The 22,590-nt window shown below is 36.9% G+C and overlaps 3 protein-coding genes across 3 annotated transcripts; 2 read left to right on the top strand and 1 right to left on the bottom strand.

Annotated features, from left to right (window-relative positions):
- Positions 1–104: 104 nt before the first annotated feature.
- On the bottom strand, positions 105–17,829 carry LOC105695888. The gene is made up of 21 exons (XM_012417895.2): positions 17,656–17,829; positions 10,354–10,440; positions 10,008–10,246; positions 9,140–9,249; positions 8,906–9,011; positions 8,606–8,838; positions 8,153–8,537; positions 6,600–7,179; positions 5,138–5,151; positions 4,886–5,028; positions 4,427–4,797; positions 4,053–4,320; positions 3,594–3,780; positions 3,346–3,507; positions 2,411–2,888; positions 1,943–2,195; positions 1,213–1,270; positions 908–1,106; positions 699–846; positions 296–404; positions 105–231 (listed from the first exon to the last, which is right to left on the bottom strand). The coding sequence occupies exons 2-21, from the start codon at positions 10,427–10,429 to the stop codon at positions 190–192; spliced, it is 4,161 nt and encodes a 1,386-aa protein (XP_012273318.2). The 5' UTR covers positions 10,430–10,440; positions 17,656–17,829; the 3' UTR covers positions 105–189.
- LOC105695932 (F-actin-capping protein subunit alpha) lies at positions 13,673–16,935 on the top strand. The gene is made up of 3 exons (XM_012418005.2): positions 13,673–13,976; positions 14,646–14,895; positions 14,976–16,935. The coding sequence occupies exons 1-3, from the start codon at positions 13,776–13,778 to the stop codon at positions 15,392–15,394; spliced, it is 870 nt and encodes a 289-aa protein (XP_012273428.1). The 5' UTR covers positions 13,673–13,775; the 3' UTR covers positions 15,395–16,935.
- An 805-nt stretch (positions 17,830–18,634) lies between the features above and the next one.
- LOC105695894 (unconventional prefoldin RPB5 interactor-like protein) lies at positions 18,635–21,411 on the top strand. The gene is made up of 6 exons (XM_012417900.1): positions 18,635–18,898; positions 19,290–19,539; positions 19,626–19,775; positions 19,852–19,999; positions 20,153–20,975; positions 21,216–21,411. The coding sequence occupies exons 1-6, from the start codon at positions 18,839–18,841 to the stop codon at positions 21,345–21,347; spliced, it is 1,563 nt and encodes a 520-aa protein (XP_012273323.1). The 5' UTR covers positions 18,635–18,838; the 3' UTR covers positions 21,348–21,411.
- Positions 21,412–22,590: the final 1,179 nt, after the last annotated feature.

Consider the following 22,590-nt stretch of genomic DNA (forward strand, 5'->3'; position numbering starts at 1 on the left):
TTTCACACATAGTCTCTTAATAAATGTCGCCTTACGAAATCGTGAACACATCACCGCGTACGGATTTACTGCCGGCAGATCCCATTTAGAAAATACATGTAAATACGTAAAATAGAAAGATGTCTTGGCTGGTTAACAACAAGGAGGAGCTCTTGTTTCGCCTGACATTGCAGAATATTCGGCTTGGACTCAACTCTCGGACATGCATCGGCGGATACCTGATACGGACACCTACAATATCGATGGCCATTAATTCCTTCTGCTGAAAAACTCAATATGTCTCGTTTGAACTTACTCGCAGAATCCCAATCAGAGTAGAATCGTCGGATTTCAAAACGTTCAAGCTCACTTCTTTGCCATCCTCTACCCTAAGGAGATATTTCTTCAGATCTAAGATAGCGTATCTGGAAGAAGGCATCGATTATTGCCCATTAACGAAACGAATAATCTGCATTTAACCATTTTATAAACACTTTGAATAATTTTTTATAATTCCTTTTATTCCAAATCCTTCGGGTCTTCGCAGCTACGTGGGTACTCTTTGATGTTATTCTATCAATGTCAAATGCTTTATCGAACAATTTATGTATCATAGTAATTATTGAATAATAAAATATCGAATGCAGTTTTATTGATGCGTTGCTAGAGTTTATTTTTGTTTAACGTAGATATAAATTATTTACGTAAAAGGTACTCACCCGATTTCTATGCATTCTTTCACTTGACTTTCGTCCAGAAGTGGTTCGCTGACTATAACAAATCTTATATTTGGATTTCCATTTTCACTCAACATGAAGCGTAACTTGTTCCTTTGGGCAATGTGCATATCACGGTCGATTTTAAACTCTTAAAAAAGTAAAGTATGATAACTAAATGTTACTTGTCGGTATCACGGTTACCAGAATACCTTTTCTATAGTCGTACGTCATGACGTCAATTTCTGATTTAGGAATTAATACAGAAGCGGTTTCCAATTCAGCACCTGCATATCCCAAGAACAAATAATCAACGTAAAGCATGTGAATTTCGGGATCATTTACAACAGTAGCTCTGGGCGACAAAGTCAAGTTCTTTATTTCGATGACTACCGTGTCTTCCTCGATAAACTGTAACAAAGTACATAATTTTCTTTTTAGTTAAGTCTAATAGAAATATATGAATTGTCATTTCTAACTTTACGGAGAATTTCATTTAACCGAATACAATACTTGCCGTTTCAATTTCTTCGTTAACGTCGTTATTTTCCGTTAGCTTGATCTCTCCTGAAATCCTATAATTATGACGAGTGATAAGTAGCAGCAGAACGATAGTAATTAAAATATTTAATTGCTTTAATTGTTAAGGGGTTATATGCAGTTGTCATAGGCGAAATTCAAGAACTGTTTTTAATAACTAAAATGCATTTTTTAATCCAAACGGAGCGTGATTTCATCCATTATTATTGAACTTAATATATAATTTTTTTTGTGAAGATATATTTAAAAATTGGCGAGGTACAGCAATTCTCTGAAAAAGTTTTTTTGCGGTGACCACGATGTCTCAAAAAGTATTTCACCGATCGGCTTCTAATTTTTAGGGCTCATTACTCATTAAAAATAGGAATTTTGAAAAATTCTTCGCTCATTCAGCAGTCCTCCGTGTGTAGAATGAGCTTTAAAAATTTGAAGCATATCGGTGAAATACTTTTTGAGATATCGTGGTCACCGCAAAAGAAAATTTCTCGGAGAATTGCTGTACCTTTCCAATTTTATAATATATCTTGACAAAAAGAATTATATATTAAGTTCAATAATTCTAATATGAAATCACGCTCTGTTTTCGATTAAAAAATGTCATAGGCGAAATTCAAGAATTTTTTTCATAACCCCTTAGGATAATCAGTATCATAGGAAAATATCTGATTTGTTAATTATCATCATCGATGCAATACCTCGAAACTCACGCTTCATTTATTTTTCGTGGTAGCATATCTTGCCACATCTCTTCATCATTGTTTACGTTCTCAATTATTGACGACTTCCCCACAATTTTCATCGCATAATCTGGGGATCTTTCATCGAAGACATTAACAACTGACTGGGCTGTTTTGTTCCTTCCATTCGTTATTTTATAATTAAAATCATTGTTCGCCATTGATGTCTGCGATAAAGATTCTATAATCCCGATATCATCTTTATGTGCTGATTCTTTCGGCACTACGAATTAATTTCTTATTAATTTAACGAGAAGATCGTTGCTTTTTAAACTTGCACATCAAAATACAAATCAATAAAATTATTTCAAAAAGCACGCTCACTGCAATCAGTGATATCGATTTTAACTTTTTCCTTATCAATTTGAATTCAATGCTTGCACTTTCTGCGATACACTTTTCGGACACGATGAGCAATTTCTCTGTAAATTAAACTACCTGTCTCTTGAGGTGTCAAAATTTGTGTTTTGACAACACCTTTGGAGTGTTTTGAGGCTATTTTCGCAACTCCTTTGCGTTCCTTGAAAGACTCCACCAAAGAGACGTCGCAACTTAGTCTGACCCACAAAGATAACTGACCAAAATTTACATTCCGTGAGCAAGAAAAGACATTAGTTACAGGTGCCACGTAATGCAACTTGTTCTGTGGGTGGTCCAAAATTTGCTTTACGCACAGCTTTGCTTGGCCTACTACGTAACTGCTTTCATCTTTATGAACAGCGTGTATGCGGAAGGTGACGTCTTCGTGGAGTGAGCTCTCGAAAAAAGTGAACAATTCCAACACTCGATACACGCAAGAGGAGTTGAAGTTCAGTTTGGGGTACTGCAGAATTGGGGTAAATGCTGTTTCCTGGCCCCAAATGTTCCAACTCACGAAAAAAGATATGTCGTGGATATTGGTGAAGATTTGCAGAGCCTGTGCGAGAAAATATAGGCACAATTTGTGAAACAATGCGTGTACAATTCTAAGGGGCTATACCACTATGAACGTCGAAAAAATTACACATTTTCGACAATTTTTGTCTCAAAACGTACTGCATATAATGGCACAAACTTTTTTTCCATAAATAATCAAATGTAGGAGAACACAGAACAATTTTTCTTTTTAGTAAAAAACACGTATTTATTTATTATTACAAAATTAGAGGAGTAAAAAACAAAGTGTTTGTATCTGGCGCTCAGGATTTCTCAAAAACGACTGAACCGATTGGGTTCAAATTTTAACATTATATTCAGCAAACACATGGCTACCGTCCGTACCTCAAGCATGGTAAAATTTTAATTTTAACTCGTACTATTTCCTCAAAAATGTGTAATTTTTTCGACGTTCACAGTGGTATTACACCTTAAAGAAAGAAAATGAATTTACTGACAATCGTCGAAAATTGTAGCCGCACGATATGAATCTCCAAAAGACCTTGGCCATCAGCGATAAGTACCGGAAAGGAACCAATCTTGTACGTTCCGGAATTCTCGCAATTCTTTGGATAAGTTAAATTGCAAATTGAGGCATCTTGTGGACCTTCCAGAATATCCTGTTTCAATGTGTGTCGTTAGACATAACGCGAGTAACTTTTAAGTACCTTATTTTTACAGATAGCAAGAATTATACAGAATTTACATCATTAGCTTGTAAGTTCTTTAAAGTATAAGGCAAGTCCTCCTCGGTATCTTGAATTTGATCAATATTTAACTTTCTACCAGCAACGGAAAAGCTTCTTGATCTGTACCGGAAATTTAGCGCTTTTTGCATCGCTCTTGACTCTTCCTCAAGCTGCGAGTTCTGAAAACTACTACAAGTTCCTCTACTGAAAACAAAAAAAAATAGATAAGTGAATGTAACTTGTATAATGACTAACAGTAAAATATGTACGGGAACATTGTACATATGTACAACTCTGTAATAATATTATAAACATGTGATGATGACTAAAAATTAAGAATATAATGTAATCAGCTGTATGACGAGTGTACCGAAAGTAATGTAAAAGAAATTATAACTAAAGTTATGTTTAATTGGGGGAACGCCTTATATGCTAAACATTAATTACGTCGATCGTATTCAATTATTAATACTTACTGTGTACACGTTCCACTATAAGATTGCGGAATATTCGGGTGGATATCACGTATTTTATTAACCTTTGGTTGCAAACGTACTCCACGATAAATTTCTTGTCTTCCATCCAAAGGTATAACACTTTCGGCTGTACAAAATTTGCAACACCCACAATCAAGACTTGCAGTTTGGTTATTATTTTCTTCGTACGTTTTCGAATTACTCGGTACTTGATCAATTTTTATCAATTGGTGTTTCATCGTTTCCCCTACCAACTCCTCTAATTTAGCTGCACAAATATAAACACCTCGTATAATATTGAATACATTTAATTGAATCTTGAATATTTTGGTAAAAAATATTCAACAAGATTTCATTTCATGAAAAGTGCGTACGTGTTATGGAAGTCCTTGGATTGGAAGAATCATCCCATTTAGCGATAATTTCGCTATCGTGCACATCGGTAATCGTTTTTTCGGGAAATGCAACTTGCAATTCTTTGGAACTATTTAACGGTAAGGTGGTATTCGTGCCAATGCTAATAGCATGATTTTGAGACCGGTAATTAGGCTTGTTAGTTTGTAAATTGCGGTTTGTGTTCCTGTACTTGTAAAGAATATCATAAAACATTGAAAATATTGAAGCATCGATGACTTCCGGAAGCCATTCATTATTTTGAGGGCTGATATTAATTTCATTATTTACACCATCTTCTGAATTCTCTATTCTTTCCGGTCCCCTGGATCCAACGAGAGCTTCATAATTTCTATCGAAATATAATTTTATCCATTATTCCTACTTACAGACAGAGTTACTCGAATGCGAATTCGTGAATACCTCATAACAATACTTGCTTCATACTTGTACCCCTTGAAGCGGAATCATGAGATATACCATTGTCACTTCGTTGTTCTTTAGTATCTTTTACGTCTACATTTGTAAACCGGTCATCGTACATCCTGCTGTAAAGCAAATCGATCAGCATACAGTATTTATGCTCACAAATTTAGATCATCTAAACTCTTCCTGAAACTTGCTAAAATACAAACTTCAAATCAATGTCTCAATAGGTATAATTAAGAGACTAGAGAATTCTGCAGAATTACTTTACTTATTAGTACTAAAAATAAATGCAATACAAAACACTGCAATGGGGAAACTGTTACAAAGAAACGTTAAATAGTACGGAATAATTAGCTTAAATTAATTATCTAAATACAACTATCGTAAACGTATGATCGTTAATGTCCATAATAATGAATTCAAGATACATATATCAAATTGTGACGCAACGATATTAAACAATTCATCTTCCTATTTCTCCTATCAGTGGATTTCGTTACTCTATGAACGACGATGTAAGTCAGTCGATCGAGGTAATAAGTCTTGAATTCTAAAGGTGAATTATGTTGATCAGCGCAATAATAATTAACTCGATCTAAGAATACGGAAGCTCTACGATCAGAGATTTGTACATTGCAATAGCGATAAGTAGTTACATCTCTGCCAACGTCGATTTTTCACTTGTATTTAAATTTCTACAGTGTTCCATTCTCCATTCCCGTACCTGGTACGAATTAATACATCGTAAAAAATTACGAAGAAAATATTGTGTATTATGGAGCAATTTTTTCAGTTGAATTTAAGGTGAAGTGAAACGTGAAACATGTCGAGGAACTTGATCGACGTCGGTAAAAAAGTATTTCTAAATACTTACGTTGCCGACGTTCGTTTTGCTTTTTTATAACTGTGTCAAATTATATTGAGTATTGTACTAAAAGATACTCCTGTCGTATTCGTACAATAATTATAAAGAAATCAAAGTAAAACTCCAGAAATCCTCTGGAATAATGATTTGCGAGGCTCTAATTGACTACAGAGGGACCCCCTGCGCCATCTATGATTTCCGTGTGAACAAAATTTTCACTCCGAAATCTCATATTACCATCGTTTTAGCACAAAAGCGCATAAGACATTTCTTTGCCTTTATCCCGTTCAAGTACGAGTTTATTGATTACTATAGTGTTCTAAATTGTCGTACAATTGTCCTGAAGTCTTCGTTTCTCATATTAAAGCCTTCTATAATTGGATATCGATCGAAATATGAGCTCGACGCCAATCTGGTTCTGGTCTGGCCTAAGTTAAAAAATTTCTTCATAAATCCAAATTTTGAAAGTGTCAAGATAATTCCTAGGCCCTCACGAGTCATGTGTCAAATTTTCAAAGAATTCTACCCAATACCCTTAAAAAAAAGTGTCTTGTTCGAATCGACGGATTTGAGGGGGGGTTTCACTTCACCTTAAAATTGGAAGAATAACTTAATACGACATCCTTCCGGCAACTCACAATCAGTCCTAATTTATACCGATTCATGTATGAAGCGTAAAATCATCCTCCTAGTCCTCTCTATTCGGAATAATTCTAAATGCAAATCCCTGTACTTAAGCAGTCTGCTTATCTAAACCCATGAAATTTCTTGAAATTTCGAAAGTTCTTCATGGCTACCCTTGCTATACTTTACACTAACAGCCATTTTAAAAACGTCCATCATAAGTCCTCGTCAGAAACTATTAGATTCGCCGAAGAGCAACATTTCGAGGGTGACCACTTGCCTTTCTCTCCTGTTAAAATCTGGATTTCCAGAGAGGTCGATTCGATTGTCGAAATTGTTTATCCTTATAGGACTCTGAGTTTCAAACGGAGTATTAATTTGAGTTTGTTCCAGCAACTTCAACATCTTCTCCTTTGATAACGTATTCTCCACAATGCGCGTTTGATCCTCATCTTTTTGTACTTCCGGTTGGTGTACTGCAGATGATTTCTCGGTAACTTTAGACTTCAAAGAGCCTTTCTCAAAGGTAGGGGTGATTAAAGTCATTGGCGACATTCCTTCGGTTTGCACAGCCTTTTCCACAAAAAATGGAGTTCCTTGAGAACTAAAAGATTGTTGAATGGCGACCACTTTCTCTGGAGAGTTTCCACAACATTTTTGACAATGAGTGTCTTTTAATGTATCGTCAACATCTTTAGAGATCTCAAGAGATACTTGTTCAACAATAGATGTGGCGGTTTCCTTATCACAATATGCGACGCTCGCTTGAACTCCAGTAGTTGTTTTGTCAGATTCGCCGCCCTTACTCTGAAAAGTCTAAAGATTTTTTTAATTATTTATCTGAACACTTTTATACAGGGTGTCCTATTTTAAGTACGGCCGAATAACGCCTAGAGGAGAGGGTTGATAGGGAAATGTCAGTAAAGGTAGTAGGGTTCAAAGGGGGACATTCAGTACTGGAGGAATTTCGGCCATCACGGTTTACTGTTTTCATTCTCTAAGCCCTGAGTCCATTTTTTTACATGACAAGGGTAATTTTTACCCTCATAAAAGTTATCCCTTTCGTCGAGACGAATCCAACAATAACCTATGTTATATTGTTTTCATCGATTTTAGCGGTAAAATAGGATGAAAACAATCGAAAATAAAAATAATGCAATTTAGGCTTACTAGAAGATAGCATGACTAAGCTACTGAAACTCTTCCCAGACAACACAGCGATGACTAAAAGATGTCAAAATGAAAGGGAATGGCATCACAACATAAACGCAAAGAAAATTAACGGGACTTGTATACGAACGAACTGCTATCTGGACCAATTGCAAAAAAGCCACGCCAGTACCATCTAACGGTCCCGTCGAAACTAATTGGCAAAGTTATTTCATCATTGTGAATTTTAATTATTGAACAAAATAAAATAGAAGATGATAGTAATTCTTCCGTATCGAAAATTCAGTTTATCTTTCTATAAAAAAGTAAAGCTTTAAGTTTTAAATTATATTCGTACATACTACATCTAAACGAAAGGGTACCGATGCTGCCACCTTCCACTTATTCTCTGACATCTTATAGACAGCTTTTCATGTACTCTATTAGGCATCCGTACTAAAACATCGTTTAGTCTACTATATTTAGCAAAATTTAACGTTCGACATCTTTTATATATCTCTTCGTCGTGTCGAAAACGCGACTTGAGAAAGACAGCATTTCATCATCTTTACGGTAGGTGTGCTGTCTAGGTTAGTACGGTATTATGAGTTTTTTGAAATTAAAAAGAGGGTCACCCTACCCTTAATTGCACCGTCAAAGTATCCATATTACGTTGCAGCTCTTGCAGTTTCCCCATCAACTGTTCATTGGCAGCTTGCAGAGCTACTATGTTGGCTTGTTCGTTGCTGAAAGCGCTCTTCAGACCCTGCTGATCCGACAATTGTTCAGAGATCTTCTTTTTCAGTTCAGCATTTTCAATCTCCACGTGACTGTACTCAGAGCTTAGCGCAATTAGTTCATTATTGTGCTGCTGAAGAATCTTCATCTCGTTCAATAGATCACGAATTCTCTCGTCCTTTTCGCGCAACAACATTTGAGAGTCCTTCATCTTCGACACTTGCTCGTCCATATCTACTATGCGTTTCTTTTCAATTACCAAAGCCGCTGTAACTTCTCGATTGTTTCTGCAAAATACATATGTTACACCGATAAATTTTGCAACGAATCTTGTTCCCGTCGAATATCGACCTACTTCAGGGTCTCTTCCAAGGCTTTCTTCAAGTCATTAATTTGCGCGGTAAGTGATTCGTTCTGACTCTGTGTTGCTATCAATTTATCATTGTGTTGCTTCATTTGTCGCCACGTCCTGATGTATTCGACGTTTTCGGTCACTTTTTCTCGCTGACTTCCGACAACTTTGCTCGCCAAATCAGCCTCCAATTCTTCTATCCTGGACTTCAATTCATTCCTTTCCGATTCTAGTTCCTAGAGTTGGAAATATACATTCAATACTCGTTAAAAAGAATTGATTTTTAACGTTAATGATAATTACTTCTATCTTTGCAGGGTTATTCCGAGTATCATTTTCGTCGTTTTCGTTTTGCAAAACGCACTGACATGACGGGGTTTTCATTCTTCCATTCTCGCTTCGACATGTTCTGCAATTACAAAAAGTAATCGAACGTCATACTTCTGCCAATTCGTTAAGCCAGTATAACATCTTTAGCACGATAAGTCGTAGTTATGGAAATTATATAGCAATAACATAATCTGAAAAATCACTCACGCGGGCCCAGAGAAAATTCCACTTTGAGTTCTCCGACCTGCGGAGGCTGATCTTCCGAGAACCCTGTGATTCAATACCTGATTTCGCAAAACGCAAATCTTGTCCTTCAACTAAAAAGAAATTGCATAAGAAATCTTACTATTTAGTACATTGAGGTGATATAAAAGTGGCTGTTGAAGCGTCAAAATGTTTCAACTTTTCTCTGAATTAGGTGCACCGAATCATTTGAAATGTTAACACGTGAACATAAAGATCCTGCGGAAAAACGTGACGTTTATACATTTTTTTTCATTCATCCCAGACTAGAACCAAAAACACATATTTTTTTATTTTACGTCTTTTGAAAGATTAGAAACTAAAACGAAGGCTTTCACGACCAGGGCATAGCAATTCAGAATACTATAGTATAATCGAACATTGGATTTATGTGGGAAATATTGAGAAAAGTTTTATAAATGTGTATAGGGTAAGTCTCGAATATCCTGTGAACAACACGTGCTCTATAAGTATCCTCGAAGCAAAAATTTAGTTGCCAATAATCGTGACAGATAGCACTGTTGATCGATTAGAGTATCAAAAGTCATGGATCCAACAGATTTGTGCGTTTTACTTCGATCTCTTTATAATCAATTCAGCGAAGTGACGCGTGGAGTATTCAATTTCGTATAATTCTCAATGCAGAAGGTAACGGACGTCGACATAAATATAAATGTCGATAACATGCCGCGCAAGCTCATGTTATCACTGGAGTATCCAAAGTGGCGTTACCGCCGAAAAGGGTACGGATGAATTTTATTTTATCGACGTCGATTAAATATTTCAGCGGCTTTCATATCATCTCAAGCATTTGAAAAATGTCAATCAATACTTTGCCGTTCTCCACTTCTAATGCTGCCATCTTGTCTTTTCCTTCGGAAGCGTCTAACGAAAAGACGCACGATCTCGGATTAACGGAGATTCGCATAAGTTTTGTCGCGAGTCGCTTAATCTTGTCCTCTTGACTGTTGGACAATTTCTTCAAGCTTTGCACCTCGTCCAGCAAGCGCAAGTATTTGTCCTCCAGCTGGTACCGATCGAGTTTGCAGACAAAATGGCGCTCCTTAGGATCTTCCATTAGGATATTTAATTTCAATGGAATATCGTATAATTAATACCTGGTGTCGTCAAAGATATAATAAATCGTAATGATAAAATACCACAGTTAGGACGAATACCTATATTGCTGCAACAAGTGTCGACGCAGGATCCTTCTTTGACGGGCAAAATATCTCTGTTGGGATCGTCCGCCATTTCTTCGAGCCCTAACAATAAATTAAATAGTTTATTTAAAAATCATTGACTCGGTTTGAAATAGCTTTACAATAGCCTTTGAAGCTTCCTACGGAATTTCCCATTTTCGACAATCTAATGCTCCCGTTACACAATTTCATGCGAATCGAAGCAAATGACGAATCAATTTTACAAGTTTACTCAATCGACAACTGCTTGTGCAATCAATTGGAAAGTGTTGACCACGCTTTATAATTTTGCACCTATCGCGCTTATAACACTCTTTAACCCTTTGAGGCACGGAATTTATACCCCACCGCATTAAAAGGTGGGACACTTTTAATACCACCGTGCCTCAAAGAGTTAAGCGCTTGTATTTACGTATTTGGCGCGGAACTCTACCGAGTTTCTTCATTTCATCTGAATACCGAAATACAATCCCGGCACCACGTTATTTGGTACCATTAATGCCCTTGCGTGTTCCTTCGTCGATCGTTTAAGAAACTGGTAATAAGCATTAAAGGGAATTAACTAGTTATAAGGACAACCGAATATTAGTCGCTCATTATTAAAACCGGTCAATAATCCCATAGCTAATAGATTGACGCAGTTAACTACAGTTTTGTCGAATTCATTCCCGACGTAAGTGTACTGAGAGAAAAAGTGCTGGTAAACTGAATAATTTGACCCGTTTAAACCTATTTTTGTTAGGGGAATGCAATTTATCGTTTTATTTACTAAAAATTAGTAGCTGCAACTATTTCTTAATAGGTGAACGTAGGACTGGCTTTTGTACGTATTTTGTAGGAACGATAACGATATTTGTAGTAAAGTTTTTCATTATTTTGAAATAGTAACGTTTCCCTGAAATATTATTAACTCTCATCGCAAGATATTGTTGTTTATGCTACTTTCAGTAACTACAACAAAATTACTGGTACAAACGCTCACCATTGCGGTTTGGTTGTATGAATTTCCAATTTGTATTAAACGTTATCGAAGACTTTGTTAAAGTAAATTTCAACAGCATTCATAGATGGCGAAGCTTTCTCGAAAATGGTACAAATAGCTTGTTTGTATATAAGACATTACTCTAAAACATGCGATATTACCGAAAGTCAAACATAAGTTCAATAAGCGTCCATAATTACAAAAAATTGTTTTTGGAAATACATTTAACGATTAACCGAACTATTCACAACGGTCAAAAATCCTATCTGGGTCAGTTTCATTAATAATAATGAAATAAAATTCTACAACATAAATACTAAAAATTCCTCCTAGAACGGTACAGTAAACGTAGACTAGTTAATTTTACTACTTCCAAAAAGTAAAAAGTATAGTAACCGTTACTAGATCTAGTTCAGAAGAAAAAGTTAATTTTATTATAAAAAGTATCCGAGTCCTTTTTAAACTACGAAAACTAGTTAAATAAAAATAGTTATTTTAATTAGATGTTTCTCAGGGTACCCTATACTTTGTCCTGTTTTTTTTTTTCTGCAAATTTACATGAAAAGCGTCTTTTTATAACGCCAGGACATAGTCTGCCCTCGATTCGATACTCCTATCGCGTATCCTGTACTGCGTGGGCAGAATTGCGGCAAGATATAAGATATATCTAGCTACTTGAAGAATGCAACGTTCCTGCAACGATTGAAAAAAAAAATAAAATTTCTTGAGTTCACAACATTTAATTTGCAATTCTAAGGTACATGAAACAAAAAAAAACCAATGGTGGTTCTTGATTCAACCCCCCCTTCGCTAAAAAACGTACCCCTATACAGAAACGATACACTCCACCGACCATCAAACGTACCACACAAACCATGCAGTCTTAATCACCAAATTTTTAATATACTCCCCGGAAAATGATAACAAATGATCGTGCAAACGGAGAAAAAAATTCATTATCCGGAACCGACCGTTCATCCTCCATAACCGTGGCGGTGTAGACCTTCACGTCACAGGTAATGTCCTGTAAAACAAAAACCGGGAGGACTTAATCGCCAAATTTTTAATTTGTTCTTCGGAAAATAATAACAAACGATCGTGCAAACGGAGAAAAAAATTAATTATCCGGAACCGCCCGTTCATCCCCCATAACCGCACCAGCATACGCCCTCACGTCGCAGTTAAGGTCTTGTCAAATTTAAACCGGGAGGACTTAATCGCCAAATTTTTAATATGTTCTCAGCAAAATAATGATCGGTTCCGGATAATTAATTTTTTTTTCTCCGTTTGCACGATCATTTGTTATCATTTTCCGGGGAGTATATTAAAAATTTGGTGATTAAGACTGCATGGTTTGCGTGGTACGTTTGATGGTTGATGGAGTGTATCGTTTCTGTATAGGGGTACGTTTTTTAGCGAAGGGGAGGGTTGAATCAAGAACCACCATTGGTTTTTTTTGTTCCATGTACCTTAGAATTGCAAATTAAATGTTATGAACTCAAGAAATTTTTTTTTTTTTCAATCGTTGTAGGAACGTTGCATTCTTCAAATAGCTGATATATCTCTATAATGCGTTTGCACGCACAAATGAATGTTTAAATTATATCTCCTGCGCGTTACCAATTTTACGAGTCGACTAATGAAACTCATTTCTGTGACATCTAAATTGGGACTGCAGAAATCAATCTAGATAACCGCCCTTTCATCTAGATAATCTCCAGAAGAGGAGACGAGCAGTTCGGGTCGCGATTGCGGTGCATTGGCCGAGTGCCCCAGTGTTGCCAACTTCGTTTCTGTTTACTCTAGGACAATCGGATTAAAATAATAGGACAATCCGGTATAATGAAGAAAATAATAGTACAAAGTAAGAAGTTCAAATATTCCAGTATTTAAACCAAAATTGGGTTTCCAAAAGCAGAGGAAATGCAATTCAGCATATTAAACAATTAATAGTATTGAATATATTTATAACGCTCGTTTATAATATTTCACAAGTCAATTGGAAACTGAACACGTAACAAGCTCTAATACAAAAAATGTATAAATAAACAAAGGAAATAAAGAAAATTATCCATCAATAATAACAAAGTCGTCCACGGTCAGTTTCCTTTTTTATTGAAATAATACATCTCGCGTACTATTATCGCTCTAAAGATGCATAGCACCCGGGACTAAAGTAACAGGACAAGTGCTATAAAATAGTCGGTTGGCAACCCTGGAGTGCACCTGCACGGTAAAGTCTCGCGCCCGAGAGTCGGGAAGGGACTGGAAGGGACGGTGTACCGCGCGAGGTATGCCGACTGCCGGACCGGAGAGGTGAGACGCGGTCGGCCAGGAGGAGCTCGGCCCAACCTGGAATGCACGAACTTTGGCGCGACACGCTCGCGACCGAGTGTGCGTGTAGTGGAAAAGTAAGATGGCGGCGGACGGTGATACCGTGATCCCCGACCAGGAAAAAGTCCGAATAGTCTCGGATTTTATCCTCCACTCACCCCCGGGCGAGTTCAACGAGGTCTTCAACGATGTGAGAGTCCTGCTGAACAACGATAACTTGTTGAAGGAGGGCGCATCGGGGGCATTCGCCCAATACAACAAGGACCAGCTCACGCCTGTTAAGGTACACGCCACCGAAACCCTGGCGATCTCGTCGTCGAGATTTATTAAAAACGACCCGGTCACCGAGTCGAAAGTCGCACGCTGGATGCCACAGCCTTTTCTAAAATCCTCGATATCTGACTCGCTGGAATTCTGGGCTTACTCGGAGGCAGAAGTGCCGACGAGCCCGACACCGCGGATGACGTTTGCTTTAACACTAAATCCAATCACCTCTCGCCTTGATTCACGTATTTCCACGACGATCCGTTATCCGGGTTGGACAGAGTTTGCGTTTAAACGCGCAGAACGATTGCTACCCCTTGAGGCACATTCGGATAGAGGTTTATATTTAGCGTAGATTGTATCGAGTATACCCAGGCGAGTCTTGAATTTCATCAAAAAGATAGACAAAATGAAACGAAAAAGAGTACGTAATATAAGTAGTAGTTGCCGTACATCCTTCTAAATTCCTTTAGAAGTTTATTGAATTTTGCATACAATTTAGTCTTCGATATAAAATAGCGATATACTTCCGTGACTCGGCATAACTTCTAAATTTGTTTCCTACAACGTGGAGAAGGAACTATTGTTTTGGGATTCTTTGAGTGCTCCGTACCAAGTATTATTAGTTCGGACAGCACACGACATAACCGATATTTCTAACGGTTACGTTTATTCGTGTTATTTTTAGATAGAGGGAAGCGAATACCCAGCCCTTATAACGGAGCATAACGACCTAGGAAATCAACTATTTTACGATGGTCGTAGCAAGCAAAGCTTTAAGTACGACCACCTTAGAAAGGAGGCGCAAGACTACGAGCCGTACGAACCGGATCCAACAGCCGAACCGTGGAGATCCGCCCTTCAAGACGAGATAACTACGTATACCCAAAGTCATTACAGACACGGGGCTTGTTCCGTTTTTGGAAAGAGTCAAGGTGGTAAGTAAATTAAGAAATGAATTATTTGAATCGAGACTTTAGCGTATTATAAAAATTAAATAATTTCGTTGCTTCCGCAGGCAATATCACCCTGGTTGCGTGCATAGAGGACCATCAATTCCAACCGAAAAACTTCTGGAATGGGCGTTGGCGCTCCGTTTGGACGGTAAGTTTTAGTGCGAGTTCCAGCACCGCGGAGCTAAGGGGTAGTCTAAAGGTACAAGTTCATTACTACGAAGACGGAAACGTCCAACTGGTTAGCAGTAAAGAGGTAAAGGAAAGTTTGCCGATATCCACCGAAAAGCAAACCGCCAAGGATATTATCCGACTTGTGGAGGAGTCCGAGAATGACTATCAAACTGCAATCTCGGAAAACTATCAGACGATGTCGGACACTACCTTCAAGGCTCTTCGAAGGCAGCTGCCCGTTATGCGAACAAAAATTGACTGGAACAAAATTGTATCGTACAGTATTGGCAAAGAGCTTAAGAGTCAATAGAAATAGATTTTTTATATATTATTAAGAGAATTAATTAAATGAAAAGCGCATTTTTGCTGCACGAGTGAAGTCTGGAGATGTGTCGTGCGTGGGGGCAAATGTATAACAGTGCTAGAAATAAAATCTTTAAATAAAAGTTCTTGCATGTACGTCAGTACCATGCTAGATTCACCTTGGATCAGGCCATATTCATGAAGTAGCTGGGCAAATGACGAATCATGTTGATGGAAAAGAAAGAAACAACTTTTACATTGTCGAATAACGGAACGAACGATTGTTCCCTTGAAGGAATCGTTTCTCTGAGACCTAGTTTCAATACAGCTCGAAACTCGCCGATGACTTTACTATTACAACGGAGACTCGGGGCAAATTATATTTTGTGAACGGCCACATCTGGCATGTGGCCATATCGTGTCCGCCCCTTGGAACCCTGTTAAAAACTGATCACGTTTCCAACGGACTGCGCCTTGATTTCGAAACTCGCGAACACCGTCGACCGAAACATCTGTATAAAGTATTTGGTAGCTTCTCGTATCGTTGAAACACAGAAGCATGCCAGAGCACTGCGATGCACTGTACATCTTGCATTTATACGATTCCGATGTGACATCACGAACGTGATCCGTTATTTTTATCAAACTTTACATTATACAAATTATAAATAAATAATCTACACATTTGTCGAGCACTAGTAGTACTATCGACTACCATGAGGTAACTTATGAAAGTTGATCGGAGGGAGGTAGAGCAACGTTTTCACTTATGGGGAAGAACAAAATCAATTTAGCGGCGAGATATATATGGATGATTTGTGCCAAGCAGACATGTGGAATATTTTGGTGCTACGCTTACCACGCATTACACGGCCAGACACTTACGCGGAAACGAAAACTATACAAAAGTACATAATACTTTGTACATTACAGAATGTAGCCTATAGCCTGCTGGAGCCTTAATCTGTTCACATTTTGCGTTGAGAGGGTATCATGTACATATGTTATTTGAATGAATGAATACGAACAAAGCACCAGCATTCACAAACTCACCCCGAGGTTCGAAACGCGCGTGTAATATTATTCGTGAATTGTAATTTACATCGTGATGTTAAATGTACAATTTTTGAGACATGTTAATAATCTATATATACATTTCAACATTATACTAGCAAAGTTTTGAAATTGTGGATGTTTTTCACATTTGTACTCAATTTCTTATTTCTTTTTTCTCTTTTTCGTGCCATCGTTGCATTTGATTTAGCTCAAACAAATTCAGGTTTCGAGTGGAAAGGAGAAACGTTAATTTGCATTATCGATGTGAATTACAAGCACAGGGTTGAAGTTTCGAATCGTCTCAAACTTTACGGAAAATAGTTGCCTACTTTAAATGAATAATAAGATTAGGTATTAACTACAATTGAGTGTATCTTAAAATAAGCAACGCATTTCCTTGTGTAAAAAAAAATAAACAGAATATGTTTATCAGTTAAATTATGTATTATTAAATGTTATTATTGAGTAAATAAAATAATATGATGCATCCCATTTTGGCTTTATACTTACACGCATATTATTCTTTCGATTACTTTTTTGTACGATGCCTGCATTAAGTTCTTGTCAAAGTATGTAAGTTATATTTAAGGAGTTAACAAATTAGAATGTAATTGGCGTTTAGTTATGGGAATATTTTCAAATAAAGTAACAAAATATTGGAGTTATTAATTCATCCAGAAAAAGAAACTATTTCATGACAATTGTGAATCAATCTGCAATCGATACCATTAAGTAAAAAATTAATCACGTTTTAGTCATACGTTCACACTTTCTCATATTCAAAATTCAATGAATCTGAATTTATTGTTAACACATTACTTACCAACGAATTTAGGAATCAATGATATCGAAAAATCTATATTAATATTCTTCCAGGAAGTAATGTGTTAAGGTGATTATTTTTTGCAATCTCAATCATATGTTAGTTCTATTGGGCAGGGGACAAATTTGTTACATTTGGATGTTGAAAACAATCTTTAAGTAATAACTTTCTACCCAATGATAACAGCAACTAATATGATACATGACTTCAGAAACAAAATCGAAAACAAAAACAGCAATACATAAAAATGTAATTACTCTGTATATTTATGAACAACTTAAAAATCATAGAAGAAAAATTTATGATCAAAAGTAATTGTTAACCATGATAACCACATGACGTGATGGTTCATAATAATAAAATTACAAATAACCTATTAAAAAGCATACCTTATAAAATTAGAGGCAAGTCATTCGGGTACATTCCCACTGAAAATGCGTGGAATCAAATATATCTGCAGTCACATTTCGACCAAAATATGGGGGCGATTGTCTCACTGAATTTTGACGTCTACAGCCATATTTGTTTATATACGTAATGGTTGCCTAGCAAAAAGAATTAGATAGAGCGAAAGATCCCATAAGCCACTTCACCCAACCACTGAGTTTTCACCGTCAGTATATTCAATTACAACGTTTCCACTGGCACCTAAATATCGGGTTTATACGTATCGAATTAATAAATCTGTCATGTTAGTACCGTTTCCATCAACTACTGCCAGAGATGAGTTCAGAGATTGCTCACGGGCAGAGTCGCGCGATCGCAACGTGTGCTGCCATCTGTTTTGTTCGTTAGCTTTCACCGTTTTTTGCCCCCAAGGGCGGCGCAACGAATTTCTGGTAGGGGCCAACTCATCTCTGCCAAATCAGAGATGAGTGGAGAGATTCACGGGAAGGATCGAGCGACCGCGTCCTGTGCGACCTCCGGTGGAGGATGCAGACGGCTAATGCACTTGCCACCTGTTACAACTCTGGGCAGCCGGAGAACCGGCTGAAAAAGTGAAGAACTCCTCACAAAAACTCCAAACCCCTGTATCTCCTCCGAAAAAAATCGCCTCCACCGGAGGTCGCACAGGACGCGGTCGCTCGATCCTTCCCGTGAATCTCTCAACTCATCTCTGATTTGGCAGAGATGAGTTAGGAGATTGCCATAATGGTAAGCCACCACCGTCAACTGCCGCATGGTATTACCATCGCGAATACGTGAGCCGCCAACGGCAACTGGTAGATGGCACAGCCATCGCGATTGCGCGAGCCCCTACCAGAAATTCGTTGCGCCGCCCTTGGGGGCAAAAAACGGTGAAAGCTAACGTACGAAATCAGAGGGCAGCACACGTTGCGATCGCGCGACCCTGCCCGTGAGCAATCTCCCAACTCAACTCTGTAATGTATTGTATGAAATTGCAGTCCGAGACATTTACCAACAATTTTATAGAGCATTTGTCGTAACTGTAGTGATCGGAGTAATATTTCTGTTAAAGTTTATTCTTGTATCATTTCAATGCGTCTTATTCTTGGTGGGGTTGTGTGTCACAGATTATAAAAATTATGTTAAATTAATTATTGTTTCACCATGGACGTGCAAGAACTCCGTTCCTATCGAACAAATCTTCTATCTCAAGCACTTGTAGAGGTACTGACTTTATCCAGTCATATTTATGTCGACATAACCTCTGCTTACTTGTACTTTATTTCGGAGAGAACAATTAATCATGTGTAATTGTTTCGCTTATCTTTTTAACTCTGTAATGGATTATCAATAAAGCAATTGTGTGTGAAACCTGAATTATGATTTTGATAATATAATTGTAGCGCAGTTTACAGATGGAACTATATAAGGTTACATTGAAAATGAACATTCTATACTATGAATTTTATAGACAAATTGAAAATAAAATTTAAATAAATGCAGTATATATGCTTTATGATATAGCTGTATTAAGATGTTAAGGATTAAATGGTGATTATGTAAAAATATCTGAATTACATGAATTGGTAGTTAAATTGTAATTCTCATATTTTAGGGTTTACGAAGAAATGAGGAGCAGACTAAAACATGGGCTCAATATAGAGCTAGACATAAAAAAGTTATAGAAGGGTTAAAGGTTCTTCCATTAGAGCTTAGTATGAATTGTATGATGCCTATTGGTAAACGAGCCTTAATGAAAGCAAAATTGGTTCATACCAATGAAATTTTAGTATGCCTTGGAGAAGGATACTTTGCAAAATATAGTGCACCACAGGCTGTTAAATTGTGTGAACGGAGAATAGAGCGTAAGAACTAGCCGTTGAAAATAATTTTTGCTTCCTGTCGTGGTTATTCTTTAATGTTTAATTCAACTTTAGTATTATTCTGGTAGGGGCAGATGAGATGTTAGAAAATCTCAGAAAAGAAAGGGACTTGTACGAAACAAAACAGTTGCTTTTATTCAATGATGACACTTTTGAAAGCGACGATAAGAAGGATGTTGTGGAACACTGGGATGAAAAGAAACTCAAGGATTGGAGAGGTTTCTTTTGCTTTACTTCTATTATCGTGTTCTTTTCGACACTTTGTTTCTACATAATTTATACTTTTTATTGTAGTTCAACATAGACAAAGAGAAAAAGAATATCATGAAAAATTGTCACAGCTGAAACATCAACAGAAAACAGAAGTTCGTACCGAGGAAGATTTATTTCATAGACTAGATGAGCTTGAACTTCAAGAAGAATTAGAAGATGAGATTAATAGGTGCCTATGCATTTTGATAGTTCCAAATTGAAAATACATTTAATATTGCTTTTGATTTTATTTCCTTACTTGCATTTGAAGTATGGTACTGCAAGTCTTTAAGAAGAATTAAATTTTAACGTTTAAACTGTGCTTAAAAATTAATTCTTACAGATTAGAGGAAGAACGGTCTAATTTGTATAAAAATGATTTGCGAGATGGGGAAGTGTACTATGAATCGGATGACGATTCTGATGATTCGGATTCTGTAACGGAAGAAGCATTGAAAGAAGAACTAGCAAGATTAACAGAAATTCAGACAATCAGAAGTGGGCAAAACGCACATTCAAATACCAAACAAAGTGAAATAAATGACTCCGATACACTATGTGCATTAGAACCTTCTGCAAATACCTACGGCCAGCTGAAAGACACGAATGAGTTGTACACACAAGGAATGAACAGAATTCTTAATAACGATCTTAAAACAGAAAACGCTTCAAATGACGCTTCTAATACAGTTGGAAATAGTAAGATTGTAACGCAAGTATGTTCAGAAAAAGATAACGTAAAAAATATAGAATCAAAACGAAGAGTTTCTTTTGCCGATCTGTGCCACACTTCAGTTGATATCGATACTGAAGCGAAAGTTCAAATATTTGGTAAAGAAAAATGCATGCTACAGGAAGTATGTGTTGCAAAAAAAAAGGCAGAGGGAAGTGACAGTGATTCTAACGAAGAAGATATAATACGAATCAATTTCAAGCACTCTGATAATGTTCCTAAAGATAATATAAATGCGAATGATGTCGTAGAAAATCCTGCTGATATCTACAGGATATTTCATAAACCAAAATCCATTCTTAAGAGGTCTCCAAACGATTTACAATATCACAATGATCATTTATTACTAACCGAATCCCTCAGCGATAAAGATGAAGCCGAAGACGAAGATGAAGATGAAGACAAACTTATTACAGAATCAGCATATAACATTGTAATTCTGTTATCAATCTTTTCGTTAGAAAAAAACGTTATAATTAATGTTATAATTAACCTTTTGCGAACGGAACTTTCTCATGGTAAAAGTGCTTGCGAGACTATTTGCAATTACGCGTCTGCAAGGGGTTAACATACAAATAATTGAAAGTATAACTTGTAAATTTAAGGATCGTTCTTGTGTATATTACCGCACGCGCAGGGGGCAAAGCGTGCTAATATTTATTTTTATTCTTAGGTCGTTAAGGATGTTCAGGAAAAGAATCCTGTCGTAAAGAACACTGTATTCGATAAACCTACTGCAGATGTTACCGAGAGGAAGCGGCCAGTAAGTAAGTTTATGATGGAAAGATCTAAAAATCGACGGTAATAAATGACTTTAATATGTGGTATCCTCCTAACGATGTCTTACAAAATAAATTTATTTCAATTTCTACCACATGTTTTTGGATTTGCCTCGTGTGTAAATTTTTACTCACCAAACACGGTTACGTAACAATAATATAACCATTACATAAAGTTTATAATATGTAATGTAACATACATATAATATGTAAGTAAGATTTGTATTACCATTTCCTCCGCAGCTATGTAATACTGTTATAAAACGAATAATGTAACGTATACATAACACATCGGTAACATGTTATATGTTATGTTAATATTATATAACTGCAATGCTTACAAGTTTGTAACGATGTTACCAAACGGTAATAATTCGACGTTATATGATATTAATGTATCTTTTGAATAACGTTCGTTACATATCACGTTATTCCAGGGTTATGTACCTGTAACAGTGTGTTTGGTGGGTAACTCCATTATTTTATTATATATAGTAAGAAAGTAACTTACAGATTACTTTTTATTTCTCCAGTATTTTTAGTAGACTTCCAACAACGATTCAAAATATGTCCGTAATAATTTATTTGAGAAACAAATAGAATCTCCAAAAGTCGCTTATATGGGCCAGAACAATTTTCCACGTCGTACAGAGGAGTACTTTGCACATTCTCCCATCTGTTGGAATTTGTCTACCTCCATGTTTGCTTGAAAAAAAGCTCAGTGCCGAGCAAAAGGAAGCTCTAACAGCTGCCGTGCTGGCCATAAATATTTTGTCGAGGAAATTGCAGCTCTATTCATAACTCGATTCAATTCCCTATCAATTTCCCCGACATCTGCAGGCGAGTTGTAGATTCGGTAAGACCTCTCGTTTCGACATATTCATTATTTGGGAGACTCAATTCTTCTCAGAAAACAACTTTTCACGTTCTATTGGTATTTCAAAAAAGTAGAAAGTCAAGAACGTTGCGAGAATAAGGGTGCTCTTTTTTTTCTTCCTCTTCGTGATATGTATTGAAAATTGGTAGTGGAAGACTCGAGGGTGTCGCACAAATTTTCCTCTCTTCTCGTTAAGGCCAAGAAAAGCAGGAGAGACGGCGAGGCAGGTCCGGGAATAGAGCCGGAAGATCCTGGACTCCTTCGCTCCCTGGGGAAATCTCTATTCGAAGTCCGTTGTGGGAAATATCAATTGGTCCCAATATTCCACCCGGTTGCCGAAGACACTGTATCAGCGACGAGGAAATCCTTCGACTCCGAGCGAATCCCTCCAA

Source organism: Orussus abietinus, unplaced genomic scaffold (genome assembly GCF_000612105.2).
Source record: "Orussus abietinus isolate OABI.00-Male unplaced genomic scaffold, Oabi_2.0 scaffold67, whole genome shotgun sequence".
In the NCBI taxonomy this organism is placed as follows: Eukaryota; Metazoa; Arthropoda; class Insecta; order Hymenoptera; family Orussidae; genus Orussus; species Orussus abietinus.